The 18,529-nt window shown below is 41.2% G+C and overlaps 1 protein-coding gene, 1 non-coding gene and 2 pseudogenes across 2 annotated transcripts in view; 2 read left to right on the top strand and 2 right to left on the bottom strand.

Moving 5' to 3' along the window:
• BIN2 (bridging integrator 2) overlaps positions 1-18,529 on the bottom strand; it is a 32,515-nt gene that overhangs the window by 13,200 nt on the left and 786 nt on the right. Inside the window, exons 2-5 of the mRNA XM_010964305.3 lie at positions 12,494-12,574; positions 2,118-2,172; positions 1,727-1,821; positions 1,065-1,160 (exon numbers count right to left, since the gene is read on the bottom strand). Of these exons, the coding sequence (XP_010962607.3) occupies positions 1,065-1,160; positions 1,727-1,821; positions 2,118-2,172; positions 12,494-12,574 (327 nt within the window). The remainder of the gene's footprint in view (positions 1-1,064; positions 1,161-1,726; positions 1,822-2,117; positions 2,173-12,493; positions 12,575-18,529) is intronic.
• On the top strand, positions 156-231 carry TRNAT-AGU (transfer RNA threonine (anticodon AGU)). Its single transcript has one exon. It is a non-coding gene; the product is annotated as a tRNA-Thr (tRNA).
• Positions 9,114-10,150, top strand: LOC105076358 (peptidyl-prolyl cis-trans isomerase A pseudogene; annotated as a pseudogene).
• On the bottom strand, positions 9,945-12,487 carry LOC123619530 (protein DBF4 homolog A pseudogene; annotated as a pseudogene).

Below are 18,529 nucleotides of genomic sequence, written 5' to 3'. Positions count from 1 at the left end.
TCTCCAAAGAAGACATATAGTTAGCCAACGGGCACATGAAAAGATGTTCAATATTGCTAATTACTAGAGAAATGCAAATCAAAACTACAGTGAGGTATACTTCACACCTGTAGTATTCTTTTGAAGATCAAATGCTGAATGTAAAGTGCTTTGATGGGGTAGGGTATAGCTCAGTGGTAGAGCACATGCTTAGTATGCATGAGGTCCTGGGTTCAATCCCCAGTACCTCCATTAAAAAAAAAAGTGCTTTGAAAACCCTAAAGCATAACAAAAATAGCAACCTATTATGAGCACTGAGGAAACATCTACTCAGTCTCATCCCAACTACAAATTATACCAGGGAGAGGCAAACTATGTTAATGGCTGCTGCCTGGTACTCTCAATCACAGAATTTGAAAGGATCTCAGTGATTATCTGTTCCATATTCCTATTCATTACACAAAGCTCCTCTACAATATCCAAGATGAATAGTAGTTTGATTTCTGCTTGAACAGAGAACAGACAACTCTCTGCCTCACAGTATATTTCATTTCTTTTTTGGAAAGCTTTAACTATGAGAAACTTAAGTGAGACTTCCTTTAGTTTCTTCCTATATTAATCTAAAACCAGCACAGTGCCCAGTAGCATAGATGTTTAATAAATACGAGTTGAAGGAATTAATGAATTCTCATACTGCTTTCTGCAACGGTTTAGAATATGTTGATTCCTCTTTCACCTAACAGACTTTCAAGTATTTAAAGATAATTATTCCAAGTTTCCTCTTCTCTACAATAGACATCTTTAGTCCCACCAGCTATTTCCACAATGAAAAGGGATGACCTGGATCTAACTCAAAACCAACCCAAGTTTAGTTCACTGAAATCTAAGTCTAAACATGACCTTTCTAATACCACTAACCCTCCACCCTAGCCTCTTGTCCAACCCTCAACTTTTAATCTTTTCCCTAACCTACTCAACTTCATTCCTAACCATGGGCTCTAACTCTACTTACACTTTTAACCCAATATGTTTTCTAACTTATATGGGCTACCCATAACCCATCTTTGATTCTGCAAATTGATTACCTTAATCTCGCTGAACTGGGCTACATAGTTCTCCATGGTCCTCAGAGCCTGGTCAGCTAATTTCTCTTCATAGTCTTCCCAAAGGAGATCATTATTCTGTGGGATAGAGGCAGAGGGGAGCAGTGAGGGCTCCACATCTCAAGAGCAACTGCATACTGAGGAGATACCCAATTCTTCCTGCCACAGACTTCCTTTTTGGAGCACTGTATTTAGAATATCATTTTGGACTCTGGGGAAGAATCAGATGAAGAAATAGCCCTTCCCCAAGGAACTGCCCTGTAAGAGACTGGACATACATTCAGGCATTAAGAACAGGAACAGATGGTCAGAGTCTCAGACTCTGGAGCTTGAAAGTTTGGGAGCAAATAACTGTATGCAGTTAGTTTTCAAAAACAACCAAGTGGGTTTTGTGTTGGTAAAACTTCCTAAGGTTTTAAAGAGAGGAAGAGGGGCAAAAACAGAGAATTTTACAGATTAGGGAAAACTTGTTTTTACCTTCATAGTTACAGCTTCTTCTTACCACCTGTGACTGAAGCTACACAAGTGAACAGTGGGAATTGGCTCCTTTGTTTTCCTATTTGCTTGGATAGAGAAGCTGGGATGAGGCTGAGGTGAGGGCAGGAGTGAGTGCTGAAGAGCTGTAAAGCCCAGGATTCTCTTACCGCTACGATGGCCTTCAGCTCCTCACGACCATCCCAATCGCTGCTGTAAATCTCCTGCAGGGTTTCCGACACTCTCTTTGAACTTTCATGCATCACTGAAAAGAGAGACTTCAGTCCTATCACAAAGTAGTCTGGTATAATCACATGGGTGACAGGCAAATCAGTGGGTCCCATCCAGAAGGATACACTTAGAAGGTCTGGGTTATCAGTGAGGGAACCTGGATGGCGCTGAGATTGTAAAAGTTACTCTTTCTAGGCCCACAAAGTTCCAGGAGTCAGGCACAGGCAAGTGACGAGAAGCCTGAGTGTGGCTGGTTTTTTCCATCCACCAGGGCTCTCAGTAGCTGCACAAACGCCCTCTGGATCCTCCTGTGCTACCTCTGATACCCACCTTTGACTGCACTGAGGAAGTTCTTCAGGTCCTTGTATAGCTTGTGGCCTTCAGCCTGAAAGGGAGAAGTGCCTTTGATGACTAAAGAGAGGCATTTGGAAAGATGCTCCAGAGGTCAAAGTAGAAAAGCAGGTTAAAAACAAAAATCAATCCTGGAATTTCTTCAAACATTTGCAAATGTTATAAATTAGCCACTACTCTCTTTACCAAGAAGTTATAAGTAGTCTCTTTGGGGGCAAATTCTAACTTGGGAAATTGCTCCCATTGCATCAGTACGTCTTCTTTCCTGTTTGTTTTCCCTTCCAGTGAACAAGAGCCTAAACCCAAGTTCCTCTGCTGAAATTTCGGTGCCCTATGTGATACCATCTCTGTGATACCATCTATGTGATCCTCTGACTCACACCTTCCTCTCGGGTAGATAAACCGCTCCCTTTTTCTTGCAGACATCAGGGTCTCTTCCTTCTCTGCACCCTCACTCAGACAGTTCCTCTCCTCGCCCGATGTGCTGCTCGGTCTTGCCTCACTTTACCTGTCCCTTCCATCAGTCACCTGCTTTACATTTCTGCTCCAGGGAGCCTTGTCTCCTCATCTCTAGTTCTGTCTATCTACCTGATTCTTTGTTCCTGTATCTGAATCCTCATTTTTTTAAGGCTAGGACTCCCAAACACAGGTTTCCTCTTTCTAAAAAAAGAAGAAGGTATCATTTAGATTTGGCAGTTTAAGTCTCCACCCAATAGATGAACCACTTTTGTTATAACTCTGACATGTGTTCATTACATTCATTCAGCTTCTGCTTCTTGACCACCTCCAGCAACCAGAAACTCAAGATTTCTTGCTAAGCCTGCGCTTCATTTTTTAAATAGCTCTATTAAAACTTCTGCCCACTGGTCTTAGGTTGGCCTTCTGTATTCAGAGATTCAACGTCTCTGGCACACAGGTTTGAAGACATCTTTCACACGCCCTGCGCCAAGTCTTCTTTTTCATAGGCTCCTCAGTTGTTTCTCATGGGTGTCTAAAGCCCATTCTGGTCTCTTTCCTCTGTGTGAGGTCTAGTTTCTAGGAGTTAAGTGAGATGGAATTTTGAGGCCAGATTATTGACATTTTGAAACCTGACTTCAGAAGTATGAGACTGGACTGAAAGGTGCAGTTCACTTCAAGGGGATTTTGTAGGGCCAGGCCTCTGGGTCAGAACAGTGATCCTCACCAGTTCAGGTGATGGAGGATCTGACTAAGATGCATTTTGTAGTACTCCATACAAATACATGTGGGCTTGTTCGTGTGTTTTATTTGCTATTCATTATAGATAGGCTACTGGGCATACCAAAAGTATAAAAAAATTTATAAGAGAAAAACTGAAAATTCAGAAAATTCTATCTAATAAATTAAATTTTTAATTTTTTAACCTGTGGAAATCTTTGGGGGAAAAATTATTACTTAATTTTAGCAGCAGAAAATCTAGGTCTACTTGGTCAAGTAAATAAAAGAAACTGGACTAACTACTTCATCCATCTTCTTGCCCTCAGAGCTCACCTCTTAAGCCAGTCCAAACCCCGGACCATATCTCAGGTTAAAAGTCCTTCTCAAGGGGCTGAATGCCAGGGCTCAAGGGACACGAAGACACAAACAGTCTCAAAGGAGTCTAAAGTGCTGTCAGAGAGGTGGGACAACTGGGATTGTGTAGAGTGTCGCAGCGGATGAGGATCAAGAGGGCATCCTCTGATGCTACAGAGAGGTTAGAATGCATGGAGAATCAGTAAAAGTCACTGAATTTGGTAACTGGAGGTTATTGGTGATCTGGAGAAAGCACTTTCAGTAGCATGAGAGAGACAGGTTCAGTCAGCTAACAAAACTCAGACACACTCAGTACTCACTAGGAAAGATGCCTCACTTCCTCCTTGCTTTTTCATTCATAGAAAAAAAGTTTAGTCTAAGATTTTAAAAGTAACATCTTTTTTCAAAAAACTAAAGTACAGTCGATTTACAATATTGTGTTAGTTTCTAACTATGCACAATGATTCAGTTTTATATACACACACACACACGCACATTCCCTTTCATATTTTTTCATTATAGATTATTACAAGATATTGAATATAGTTCCCTGTGTTATATAGTAGGACCTTGTTATCTATTTTGTATATAGTAGTTCGTATCTGCAAATCCCAAACTCCTAATTTATCCTTCCCTACCCCTTCTCCCCCTGGTAACCATAAGTTTGTTTTCTATGTCTGTGAGTCTGTTTCTGTTTTGTAAATAAGTTCATTTGTGTCATTTATTCCACATGTAAGTGATATCATATATTTGTCTTTCTCTGTTTGACTTACTTCACTCAGTATGATAATCTCTAGGTCCATCCATACTGCTGCAAGTGGCATTATTTCTTTTTATGGCTGAGTAGTATTCCATTGTGTATGTATGTACGTATGTATGTATATATATACACCAAATCTTCTTTATCTAATCATCTGTCGATGGACATCTAGGTTGTTTCCATATCTTGGCTATTTAAATAGTGCTGCTATGAACATTGGGGTGCATGTATCTTTTCAAATTAAGAGTTTTCTCCAGATGTACACCCAGGAATGAGATTGCTGGACCATAAAACTCTATTTTTAGTTTTTTAAGGAATCTCTATATTGTTTTCTATAGTGGCTGCACCAAACTACATTCCCGGCAACAATGTAGGAGGGTTCCCTTTTCTCCACAGCCTCTCCAGCATTTATCGTTTGTGGACTTCTAGTATCTTTTAAACATGGATATGGTAGGTAGGTATAAGTTTTAGAGTTTTGAAAATGTGATAACCAAAGCTTTGGAGAATTTTGGGGGTTGTAAGAATTAACAAGGATTTAAATTTCTTTTTTGAAAGAGAACAACATGGACTCAACTTTTTACTTCACCATGAAGATTTGGTCTCCAAAATACATACCCGAGTAACAAAAGCTGTTGAACTATCTTGCATAACTTCTACAGGTGAAATTCTTAATTTTTTATCCCGTTAGATATTATTTGGCCTGAAAAATGAGATCAGTAATCAAGGCTGTCGTGTACGTGGTGTAGCTTGTACGCACACCATTGAAAACTAGGGGTACTATTTATACCACAGTCCTTAAGATGTGAATGCTTCTGCCCGCCATTGCACTTCACAAAAGCCCAGCTCCATTTCATTTCTGTGTTTTAGAATCAAGCCTCTTGGTCAAAGTCTTCCTTTATGCTCCTGTTCTTTCCTTTGAAGAGATGAAGTGTGGGGGGGGGGGCGGGGGTGGAGTGGTGGGACAGCACTGCTGTCATTTTCTTTCTTTGACCTGAAATGTCTCCAGAATGAATAATCCCAGCATCTGTGTTCTCTCCTGACAGATGTGACTCTCACTGTCTCAGCTTCCCACTCACAAGTCAAAAACTTGTTTCTACCACCAATCAGCAGTTATTCTACCTCTTCAGCTTCAATTTCCTCACCTGTAAATACATGGTAAGGCCATTTCTAGCTCTGAATGTTATGACTGTATCACTTCTGCTCTCTGAATCTTCATCAGGTTCTTGGCAGCACCATAATCCTTCCCATCCCTTAAACAAATAGCCCCAGTCCTCAGTTAATGAATCTCTCATTCTGGAAGCTTGTCCTAAGCACTCAGGTAGATAGAGCTATGTCCTAAGAGACTTGGATTCTGAGGATGGAGAAGAGGCCCTGTCCTGGGGTTCTCGACCTTCTAGAGAAAAATGGACTCAGAGAAACCTAAAACACTCAGCAAAATAAGTAAAGAGCAAGTGCTGAAAAGTCCTTGATCTAATGGAGGTCCAAAAGGGAAAGATGAAGCTAGATTGTTAGATATGATTTTAAAGGCAGAGAACTGGAAGCAGCTGTCACTACCAGAAATAAGACATTAAAATGCTGCTTGAGGAAAATAATTTTTCCTATATAATACGTTTTGAAGAAAGAGAAAGGGGAAAGCAAGTAGAGTCCTCAAAGAAATACTACGGAAATTTGATGAGGAACATAGGCAAGTGTCTAGGGCTTGAAGTCAGGCTGGGAAGTTTGAGAGTGATATTTATTAATTAATTTATTTTAATTAATTTTATTTGTTTATTTGTATTAATTTATTGATACAAAGTTGACCTACAAATTGATTGTAGGTGAAAGATAGGGCATATGACCAACTGGTCCAACTTCTGGAATCCGTCACATTCAATCTCCTTGACCTTGTCCTTTTCCCTCGTGTTTATCTTAGCCAGACCAGGTCCAGCCTTAGACCTGACTGTACTGTCACTGTCTTTCTCCATAAACTGTGCAAGCCTTGAGAACAGGTGTGTTGTCTTATTTGTGTTGAAGTCCCAGCATCTAGCACAGTGCCAGGCAGGCAGCAGGGACCCAGGAGATGTTTATTAAATGAACTGCCCAAGCATGTCCAAACACCAGTTACTTCATGTGTATCATTCTCTCAGAAGAAAAGTTTTTCCTTACTCCTAACCTAACTCCATTTCATTTCTCAAGTGTATTTGCCCCCTCAGGTGACATTTAGTTGGTGGGCTCACACTGGGAATTCTGAGGGGGTTGTCCTGTCTGGTCCTCTTATTCTTCTTGATGGCCCTTCCTTTGTCTCTTGCCCTTTCTATCCACACATCTGCCATTGCAGGTCCATCCTCTAAGGCTGAGAGAGAGAAAGCACTGAGGGACAGAACAGGCGAAGACTCAGAAACCTTTCCAAGTGGGTGTCACCTTACTGATTCCCGCTCATGCTGGAGTTGGAAGTAGAACAGTAACCAGAGTTGAGAAGAGGCCCAAGGAGGTCTCCTTGTGAGGTACAGGGTTTAAGTGTGAATCCAAGCTCTGCAACTCTTCATGTTACTTGATTAAATTACTTTTCTCTCAATCAGGTCCTATTTCCCCTTGATGGAGTTAGATTAGATTAGTGGCTGTCAAACACTGTTCTCAGACTAGATGCTACATCATAATTACCTGGAAAGCTTAATGTAAAACACAGCTTCCCCAGTTAATGATCACCTATGGCTGTTAATATCACACAGAAAAGGAGACAGCCAGACATTATATGCCTCCAGATGGAAGAATATAATATCTATAATAACAAGTATTCTTGCCTCCAAAACAAACAAAAACAAAAATCAGAATCTCATCAAGCCTCTAAATCTAACTATTAATTTACAGAAATACTAGAGACAGAGAAACAGGTTAAACAATAAATACCATGGAGATCCAATCAGCAAAATTCAGACTGCAGGAAACTGCAGGAAAACCACCTAGCATTGTCCACAAATAAACTGCAAAAAGGAGGGACTAGAAACCTACAGATTAGCGATTTATTAAACATGTCGACAAATTGCTGATTTAAACAAACTATTAAAAAAAGAAACAATTAGAGGAGTGTGAACATTGGATATTTTATATTTAGAAATCATTGCTAATTTTTAAGATATTACTAAAACTTATGTTTTAGTTGGATATTTAACCTGAAATATCTGAAAAGACATTTGTATTATATTGTTAAGTGAAAAAGGCAAGTTACAAACCATATGAATGGAATGATCTCACTTTTGTAAACCTCCTATTTATTTGTTGTGGATATATTTAGAGATCACACACATACATAGCAAAATAATTGTAATAATAAAAACAACAGTGGTTGTAGCAGGGGAGGGTGTGAAGTTAATATTTTTAAATTCATTTAATTCATGTAATGAGTAAATGTTTTACAGAAAAATTTTTTAGGTGCAATAATGATTTTGTGGTTATATTTGAAGAATCCTTATCTTTAGAGACTGATAATGAAATTTTTATGGATAAAATTATATGATATCTAGAATCTGCTTCATAATGATGAGGGATGGGGGAAAGTGGGTGGAGACATAGACGAAACAAGATTCCCAGGAGTTGATAAATTATTGAAGCTGGGTGATGGGTACATGTGGATTCATTATACAGGTTTTTCTATCTTTGTATATATTTGAAATAATCCATTAAAACAAGTTTAAAAGTACAGATTCCTAAGCCCTACTACAGAGAAGTTGCATTTAAAAATACTTCTCAAATGATTCTGACATAGTCAACTACTGAATTAGGTTATAGCTAATATCCTTTTAATATTATTTTAAAAATTATTTTCGATATAATTCAATTCACTGATATTGTACAATAAAGAATTTGGCTGGTCTTAGTTCCTGATTCCTGAGAAGTAACTTCTAAATCCTTGGGCTTTTCCGAGTGATAGGAGTGTCTCTGTTATTTGTGGACAGCCTCTCAGATCACACCTGAGTTTATGCTAAACAAATGACTCTGGATGGTGCCTGGCCAGGCCTTAAAGATGAACTATGTGATTAGAGGGTTGGGACTTTGAGACAGGTGCTATCAGCCTGACCTCCAGGGGAAAGGAGAGGAAGGCAGTTAGAGATTAAGTTCAATCACATGGCCTATGATTCACTATGTAATGAAATTGCAGCATGAACTCTAGACACCTGAAGTTTAGGCGAGCTTCCCATGTTAGTAATCCTACATCAATGTGCTGGGAAGGTGACGTGTCTTGGGAACACAGAAGCTTCACGTTTGGGACGCTCCCAACCTCACTTTATGTGTCTCTGTGTCTCTTCATCTGGCTGGTCCTAATTTGTACCCTTTATAATAAAACTGTAATTGTAAGTAGAGCAGTTTCCTGAGTTCTGTCATTCTAGTGAATTATGGAAGCTGAGTGGCCAGTAGGAACCCCCAAATTTATACCAGTTGGTTAGACGTGCAGGTGGCCTGGGAACTCTGGAGCTTGCACCTGGTGTCTGAAGTGAGGTAGTCTAGTGGGGGACTATGCCCTTAACCTATGAAATTTGAACTAACTGGGTGTTTAGTGTCAGAATTGCACTGTAACTGGATATTCATTTAGGTTAATAACTCCTTTGTTATAAAGAGGGGATCACAGTCTCCAGGACTGATGTAAGAATTTAATGAGATAGGCCTGGCAGACACTGTTGCTACCCCAGGGCCTCCTGCACCGCCCAGCCATGGTCAACCCCACCCCATGTTCTTCGACTTCACTGTCAATGGTGCGCCCTTGGGCCGCATCTCCTTAGAGCTGTTTGCAAAGTTCCAAAAACAGCAGAAAACTTTTGTGCTCTGAACCCTGGGGAGAAAGGATTTGGTTATAAAGGGTCCTGCTTTCACAGAATAATTCCAAGATTTATGTGCCAGGGTGGTGACTTCACTCGCCATAATGGCACTAGTGGCAAGTCCATCCAAGGGGAGAAATTTGATGATGAGAATACAGGTCCTGGCATCTTGTCCATGGCAAATGCTGGCCCCAACATAAACAGTTCCCAGTTTTTCATCTGCACTGCCAAGACCGAGTGGCTGGATGGCAAGCATGTGGTCTCTGGCAAGGTGAAAAAGGGCGTGAGTACTGTGGAAGCCACGGGGCGCTTTGGGTCCAGGAATGGCAAGACCAGCGAGGAGATCACCATTGCTGACTGCGGCAAATCTAACAAATCTGACTTGTGTTTTATTTGAACTACATACATGCAAAAAGAATTAAATATGAAGTGTGATGCCTAGCACAGGGAGATGGAAAGTCAAATATCCCGTGGAAGGTTACACTTCTGTTTTCCACTTCTTTTCTGTTTGTTTTTTTTTAATGAGTCACAAATTCATTCTACAACTTTCCTATGATAGGTACTCAATTCTGCAGAAAAATGCAAACATCACCTTTATTGTTAATATTTACATTTGGTTCTGTAAACAAAGTTGGCAAAAAAAAAAAACCCTAAGAATTTTTATACATACTTATAAAAATTTTAAGAATATGGTCTTCTTCACTTCTGAAAGCTATTTTTTAAAGTCTAAAAGTCAGTAAATATAGAAGTTGAAGGGGAAGAGAAAAACGTTAACAGATTAAAATTTTCTCTTCCCAAAAATCTAAAACATCACATACACTGTTTTCAGTGTAGCCTGTGAAACCACAGAAATTCTTCTGACTTTTCTTCACTAGTCTGAAATAAGTCCAGTAGAAATTGTATTGGTGAACTACAGATTCTGTTCTTGTGTAGTAACAAGTTAGTTCTCTTATCAAGCTCCACATTTGATTCTAGATTTTCTCTTTTATTTCTTCCTTACAATATTTTCACTTTTTGATGGATTTTTACCAGAAGGTAAATGATCCATATTCTTGATATCACATTCATTGGGTTCCTAGGAGGACTTTGGGATGCAGTCTTTGCCTGAGTTGTTAGGTGTTCCTGTGAACTGTTTATTGCTAGACCAGAATCATGACCAAATATTGAATGAAGGTCCTTTTCCTTCAGATCCTCTGATGGAAAATGCACAGTATCTGACTTTTGTTTCAGTTGAGATACACTCTTATCCCTACTGAAACTAGAAATTGTATACATGTCTGTGGCCTACATGGACAGGGATCTACCCTTAGTTATTCTAAGTCATTTTCACTTATAATTAATTTATGTTCAGAAACATCAAGAATGCATTCCTGTTCATTTTTATGTGGAAGTAGATATATAAAATTCTGTTTTATGTCATTTACAGCTGGATTTAACATGGATCAGTTATTAGATGTTTTCTTATCAAGCCCTCTCAATTCACTCGAAAGGGTAGTGGGGATGCTCTGAGATAAACACAAAGTTTTGTTCAGGTTCCTGGGTTTCTTTATATAGGAAATTCTGCTCAATCACCTGTACATTATTTTCCCTGAAATCCTTCTGAGATGTACATTGTAATTCTAGCTTTTCTTTAGGTTCAGACTTTTTCAGGACATTTGCAGTAATAAGAGAAAGGGATCTCCAATACTGTATTTTATTCTTTTCCTTTTAGGCATGTCCCTTTCATATTCCATAAAGTCAAAAACTAACTTAGGTATAATATTATCAATAACTTGATAGTGATTACTCTGTGCAAAGCTTCTGTGTTGCTCACTCAGAAGACGTGGCTCGTATCTTCTGCCTTTACAAGGGGCTTTCTGAGTCTGCCTGTTCTTGCTTTCCGTGTGCCAATACCTACTCTTTTCCCCACATCTCTTACAGAAGTGCTTGATTTCTTGAGTAAACATAATTCTTTCTACTTTTGTTCAGTGTAGTATCTAATGTCATCAATATGACAAATTTTTACTCCCCATGACAAGGCATTTGATAATACACTATTTGAAGGAACAAAGTCACGGTCATTTCTAGATTTTACAACTAATAATTTTCCTCTGCTCAAACACACTGAAGCTGGAAACTCAAATGAACTTTCATCCATGGCTGGGATGAGGTGAAGTAGTTTCTGCAGTATATGCAAATTTGGGGCTTGGTACAGGAGAAATTCATCCCAAAGTCTGTGCAAATTTCGTCTCCTTTTTATTTGAAATAACTGATATCTTTATTGAGAAATTCAACTTGCCCTCCCAAATCCTTAATGTCCTTTTGCAGTTTTTCAGATATAGTGACAGAAGGTAAGTCAATGTGACTTTTCCCCAAAGTGGCTTATATTTAGATTTTTCTGGTTTGTTATCAGTTTTCAGAGAGTTCAAAGATGGTTGGTTTTCATTTCTGACTTGGATTACGCCCTGGAAACATCCTTTGCTATGGGTCCTCATGGCTCAGGAGCTCAAGGCAGCCACCCTGCACGTACTTGCCGGGTCAGGGGAGGGTGTGTGCCCAGCGGCTGTGGAAACACGGCTCCTCAAGGCCTGCTGACTGGCCAGTTACCTCTCCCCTTCTGCAGGCCACCAATTGTTACCCACTTCTTTTTTTTTTTAATGTTACTATATATGAATTACATTTATTTTTTCTTGTTCCAATCCCATATGCAATATAGAATTTTCAGAGTTGGTTGGAGTGATGTGTTATCTATTTCTTAATGTAAACTTTCTATGTACAGTTACCTATAACAACCAGTGAAGAAAGAAGGAACAGTTAAGAACAGGAGGTTTGTTGGTGAGAATGACAGGTAAAAGGTGGAGGTACTATTTTAGAATAAAAGGCTTTGGTGAGGTCGATGCAGTGGACAAAGAGGCAACAAAACATGGGGCCACTGGGATGAGAAGACCCTAGGGTGGGAGAGAGGCAGCCTGAGGAAGAGAATAAGCCAAATCAAGGGGCAGAGGCTTGTTTTGATTTTGTCTAAGGATCTGGTGATGTCACTGTCCCCTGGGGAAACCACTAAGAGAAAAGAATAACACTCATTTGTCCCCCAAAACCCAGGGCAGGCAAGGTGATTTCCCCTGGTTCCCAGGGGCAGGCTACCCTGCATCCCTTACTGCTGGGTGGGGGTGCGGGGAGTGGGGAATGGGTTAGTAGAGATGCTTGCTGATTTTCAGAGCCTGTTGTTCTGCCACTCAGCCCTCACATCATCTTCTTTCTTCCTTCAAGCTTCCCTTTCCCACCCTCCAGATTACCTGTTGATGGTAGAAGTTGCTGGCACTTTGCTCAAACCGTTCATCTTTGGTTTCCACAGTTTTCCCCAACTTCTGCAGTACCTGGGGATATAAATCAGAGAGGTCCACAAGGTTATAATTAACTTTCTCTTATCTGTTGGCCTCATTTGACCCTGGCTCCTCTCAGAGTATCAGATGCACATAAAGGGAGGTACTCATATCAGCCCAACAGAATTAGAAATATAGCACATTGCTGAAAAATCAGTCATGTTTTGTGGTTCTTCTGAAATTGGGGTACTCCTGGGGTATGCAGCAGTGTGCTAGGTGGTATTTATAAAGCCCAGAATAAATAAGGTATGAATTCCTGGAATGACACTGTTATTTACAATGGCTTTATTGATGGAGGGGGGGGTGGTGGTTGGAAGGGAGAGTATTACATTAAAACAACAATTAATGAGAAGAATGTAAAATGAACATGACTCTTAAAGATAAAACATGAGGCCTAAAGACATTTTTCAGTTGAGAGACCCTCTTCCAGCCATAGCAGCAGATACCCCTAGAAAGATGAGGTTAGAGAGGCGGACAGGAGACTCTTCTTCTGAAGACTCTGATGGAAAACTTTGAGAAACCCTGATAAAATGCATTTTAAACTCAGCCAGAAATGAATGCTATCCATATCTAACTCCTCACCCCTGGGACCCTGAGAGCCAACCATCATACTGGTCTCAGTGCTAGTACAAAGGACACGGACATAAGACAGACACAGTTCCTGTTCTCATAGGGGACACTCACTTATACACAGGTAAGAAAGCCCTGCTCTTCTACCTGTAACCCCCACTTTGGAAGCAGGCACCACCAGCCCCGGAGCCCAAGGTAGAATCAGGGGTTGCCCTCAACTACTTCTCTCTATCTCACTTCCTTCATTGAATCACTCACCATATCCATCTCTGGAAACCATCCCATGCTTCCTAGTCTCACTGGCATAGCTTTAGTCCAGGCCCTCACTGTTTCCCACCTGGCCTGCTACAGTAAGCCTACGGTGCTCCTGCTGAAAACCTTCTAACAATTCTCCACTCATCTGCCCAACAAAGTTCTATTAAATGCCCATCATGTATCTCTAAGTTCTAGTTCTAACTCTAGCACACATACAGGCCTCAGTGATCTGACCCTTCATTAAGCCTCAGCTCTCATTTATCCCCTTCTTCCTGCAGGTCTCCCTCTCTACCACTTTTTTAGTTTCCTGAATAAACCCTCCTGTTACTTGCTGTAGATACCACTCTCTCTTTCTGCAAAGTGCTTTGTCACCGTATCAGTCAAGCAACTATCTAAAGGAGCCTAATTCATACTCCATATCCTTTGTGACACAACCACATCTACTTCATCCCATTAATCAAGCTAAATCACTGCCTCCTAAGCACTTAAAACTTCTGTACTTGTATGCCTTCTGCTACTGTTTTATTATTTGCATTTACCTATGTCTCCTTCTAAACTGTGAGCTCCTTGAGGACTGGGCATTTGCCTTACTCATCTAGATTTCTCAGTATCCGGCAAGTACACACTTAACACCTATAACAGGAAGGAGAGTGAGACTGATATGAGGGGGACCAATGGGCTGGGCCTTGAATTAAGATTTTGCTAGATTGGAATAAAGTAAAAAGGGTTAGGGTAAAAAGAGGATTCCAGGCAAAGACAACATCAGCAAAGTCCCAGGAGTGCGCAAATTCATGGCAGCTTCATGACATGGTCCAGCAGGGCTGGTTTAGGGTGTGTTATGGGGAGTGGTGGGTAAGGAAGCTAGAAAGGGAGACTGGTGTCTCATTGCAAAGAATGCTGAATCACATGAAAGAGTGCCCAGGGCTTGGGCGTGAGGCAGGCTCTATGTAGACTCTGACTCAAGTGTCTCCATTCTTAATCCTGGGGCTAACATCTCTCATTTCTGGAGCTCTCTCTATAGTGGTCAAGATCAAGGTCTCTGGAATCAGACAGATATATGCCCCCACCTTGGCTTGTCCACTTAACTGGCCATAAACCTTTGGGCAAATCACTTAAACTCTTGAACCTCAGTGTACAGAACTCCCTTTCCCCCTTTAAGATAATCATATTTCCTCTCCTGCAGTTGTTGGGAGAATTAAATGATACTACACCTGTAAATTGCCTTCACAGTGCTGCCCTAGGCTGAATACTTAATACAATCCACTATCATTGTGTCTAGCTCCTCTCCCTTCCCTATAAATATGTGTCTTTATTTCCTTTTCAGTTTAGCCATATATATTTGTCTGTATCTCTACTCTACCCCACTTAACACCCAGCCCTGTGTGTGCAGAGTTGCCCATCTTCCCTGGCTCCACCCTTTCCCCCCCAAAACACTGTCCTCTACCAGAAAGTTGCAAAACCACCTTGTTTAGTGGTTATTGCAACTCTCACTTCCTTTCTGCTACCTCTCCCTTCCTTGCCTGGGGCTTGGTTCTTCTAAGGTGGAGGGGGCTGGAAGGACAAAGGAGTCAACACAGTTGGAGTCTGTGTGGCACACCCATAGCAGACCAATACCCCCAAATCCCAAAGGCTCAAGGCAAAAAGGCTTGGAGGGTGTGGGAGTGTGTGTTGAGGGAACACTCCCACCTTCAATTCTGAAACTGAAAAGACGAGTATTATCACCCTGAAATCACAACCCAGTGCCCTGGGCCCAGAGTATTTGTTGCCACAAGCAACAGGGCTGAGTGTCAGGGCACTTACCCTGTGTTGTAGCTGTTCTCCTTCAACGGGAGTTCCTCGAGGGAGGAGGATGTACAGATGCCCCAAAGATGTTTGTTGAAAGAATGAATAATTCTACCCTTGAACACTTCCTAATGAAAGGCCACACAATGCCAATCCCTAAAGTCCTGCACTGAGAATTCACCTGACCCAGCAGTCGAGAAGTCAGAATACAGATACTTAGGGATAAAGAGCAGGGACAAGAGAGAAAGTAAATGTGGCAAAATGTTAACAACACTTGGTGAAACAGGTGAAGAATATGTCAATGTTCATTGCCCTATTTTAACTTTTTTGCAGATTGAGGTCGGAGGACAGAGCTTCAAAAAAAGCAACCACAGCAGACATATTTGGTGGCTATAGTTCCTCTTCATGACCCCTCTGCATAATCATTGATTATATTTTAGTTAATTCTCTCAACTGAAGTAATTTGAAGAGGGGCTGGACGCTAGATATTCTGGAATTTTGTTAAATTTTTTTTCTTAGGTGTGGTAATATTGTAGTTATATCAAAATTCCTTATTTTCAAGATATATACTAAAGCAGGCTCCCCTTAATATGGCCCTAATATATTTTCCAGCCTCTTTGCCTACCACTCCCTGTGCTCCAGCTGCATTTCTCACTTCTGCCTAAAAGGATTTCCAGATTTCATGCCTCACTCATGCAGGCATTCCCCAGCTGGAATGCTCTCTCACCACTTGCCTGAGGAACTACTAATCAGCCATAATTCCTATCTCAAATTCATCCTTCACTACAGAACCTCTCTCTATTCTCAATTCTTCTGTCCTCTGAATTCCCACACACCAGCAGATCTCTCAGGTCACTGATTTTACTTTTTTTTTTTTTTAACTAGATTGGGAGGATGGGCTAGCTCTAGTGGTAGAGTACATTGCCCTAGGTCCTGGATTCAATCCCTAGTGCCTCCATAAAAACAAACAAATAAACAAACAAACAAACCTAATTACCTCCACACAACAACAACAAAAACTAGATTTTAAGCTGGCCTGGTAATAGGCAAGAATGCCTTTCACTGAACTCTGATTTCCCTCCTGTGTCCAGCCCAGGATCTTGGACAATGGAGTTTTTCTGTAAATATTGTTGACTGGGATACAAGTCCAGTAAAAGTCAACAGAGGAAAAGACCAGCAACCAGGAATGGTAAACAACGAATGCCCTTTCCTGGGGGAGATCTGAGAGGTTTGCCACAGAGAAATCACAAACAGATGGTGAAAGCATTAGTTTGAAATGTGAAGATGTATCATACTATAAAAACGCAAAAAAGCCAGACTCATGTTGAGTCTGAGTGGGAACTGGAAAATAAAACAAGAATGCTTCATCTCCACTGTGTTTAACAGTCACCAGACCTTCACTCCTAGCTTGGTTCCTGAGAGAAGATCGGCAGGAAGTGGGCAGGCGCGGCAGGAAGTGGGCAGGCACAGATGTTACTGTGGTTTATCAGGAACCTCGTCAAGACAGCAGCCTGGGCCTGGGATCCAAAGGCAGGACACCTGGGTTTCAGTGATAGTTCTGCCACTTGCCAATCTCTTTTGAGCTCTGTTTCCTCATTTCTAAAATTGGGATACTAACAGCATGCTTAAAGGGTTGAAAAGATGAAAATCATATCATGAGAATGTGGGTGGGCTCCATAACAGGAGAGATCATGTCTTTCTTATATTCCTGTGCCTTGTCCACAGGCACTTGATATTGGACACACCTGATTATTTCACACGTTAGTTATGACATACTACTCCGGAGATTACAGCCAGAGCTTATAGAAAATGCAAAGTGTCCCAGGGAGTCCTTTCTTTTGACTGTAACTTTCTCCCTCTTTATCTTGCCTTCAATAATTTGCCAAGACCCAAGGACCCTGGTGGGGAGGGGATAGCTCAAGTGGTAGAGTGTATGCATGAGGTCCCAGGTTCAATCCCCAGTACCTCCTCTAAAAATAAACAAATAAACCTAATTACCTTCCCCCCTAAAAAACAAACAAACAAACAAAAACTTTGGCAGGCTGAGCTGAGCTCTTCCTCCCAACCAGGGCATTCCCATTCTATCTGGGCAACAACCACTCCTTCTAAAGTGCCCGCTGCATTGCTCCAAGTTGAACGTCTGCCTGCCTTTGTGCCTAAGCCTGGGTTCACAGTAGCTTCTTGTTTTCTCCAACAATCTGGGAGTTCCCTGGGGCAAATCTGAATTTGCTCCTCTCTCTGCTTTCTCAGGGTTCAGACCAGAAAGAACAGGGTGTATCTGGGCAGCTGGTTCTCTCTTTGGGAAGTATTTGACTCTGAGGTTCAAGGAGCCCTCTCCGCTTCTCACTTAGTGTCCTTACCAAATTGAGTTTCCAAATCACTGAACATCAACCCTCTCAATTTACAGATGCAGAATCTGAAGCCCAGAGCAGGGACATTATTTATTTACCTGAGGCTTCAGTGTTCATGCTTACAAAAAGAGAGAAGTCTAAAGCAAGGGCATAGTGTTGATGACAGGCTGGATGAGGCTAGAAGAAGAAAGAGTGAGGTAAAATCAACTGCTGTGTCTTTTAAGATAGCTATTAAAATAATAGGCTTTTTTTTTTTTTTTTGTCTTTGGGGATTTCTCTTTGTTTTTCCAACCCACAAGAGTAGCTAGCCTTCTCTTCTCTAGTACCTCCTGTTCCTTCCCAATCACTTCTAACTAGACCCTCCTGTAGGCTCTCTTCTCTGTCAGATCTGTAACTAGACAGCCTTGGGAGAGGCTGAAACCGTGATCAGGGTGAAATAAGGGTTAAGGTGAAGTAACAAAGACTAGCCACATAAACTCCTTCTGTTTCCCTTCCCTCATTCACAGGACCCCAGCTTCTTCAGACAGAGGAAACACACACACACACAGACACACACACATACTTCCTCCCCTTCTATTGTAAGCCACTTAAAGACAGGGACTATGTCTATATTCCATCAATTTTCTGTTGATAATCCCACTTGGGACAGCTGGTTGCCTTTAATCCTTCCCAGAATCCAAACTAGTGCTCCGATTTTAGAAGATGATAGGAATATTTCAATTCTTAAGCATATGGTGTTCATCCGAATGCTTCCAAGATCACAAAGCCTTAGAAAACCAAAATTCTATCTTAGGTCCCTCTTACCCCTCTCCCTCTTCCCTTCTCCTTCTAGCTTATTTATCTTCCTAGACTATGGTGGAGAGCAGGGGTTCAGGTTAGAAGCAAAGAAAATACTCTGGATGGGTGGAAACAAGAATGCCACCGAAGCGTGCGGCACAGTGTCCACACAATGTACATAGGCAGGCAAGTTACAGGTGGCCAGACAGCCTAC

This window comes from Camelus bactrianus, chromosome 12 (assembly GCF_048773025.1).
Source record: "Camelus bactrianus isolate YW-2024 breed Bactrian camel chromosome 12, ASM4877302v1, whole genome shotgun sequence".
Classification (NCBI taxonomy): Eukaryota; Metazoa; Chordata; class Mammalia; order Artiodactyla; family Camelidae; genus Camelus; species Camelus bactrianus.
This window is presented reverse-complemented; position numbering and strand designations above follow the sequence as displayed.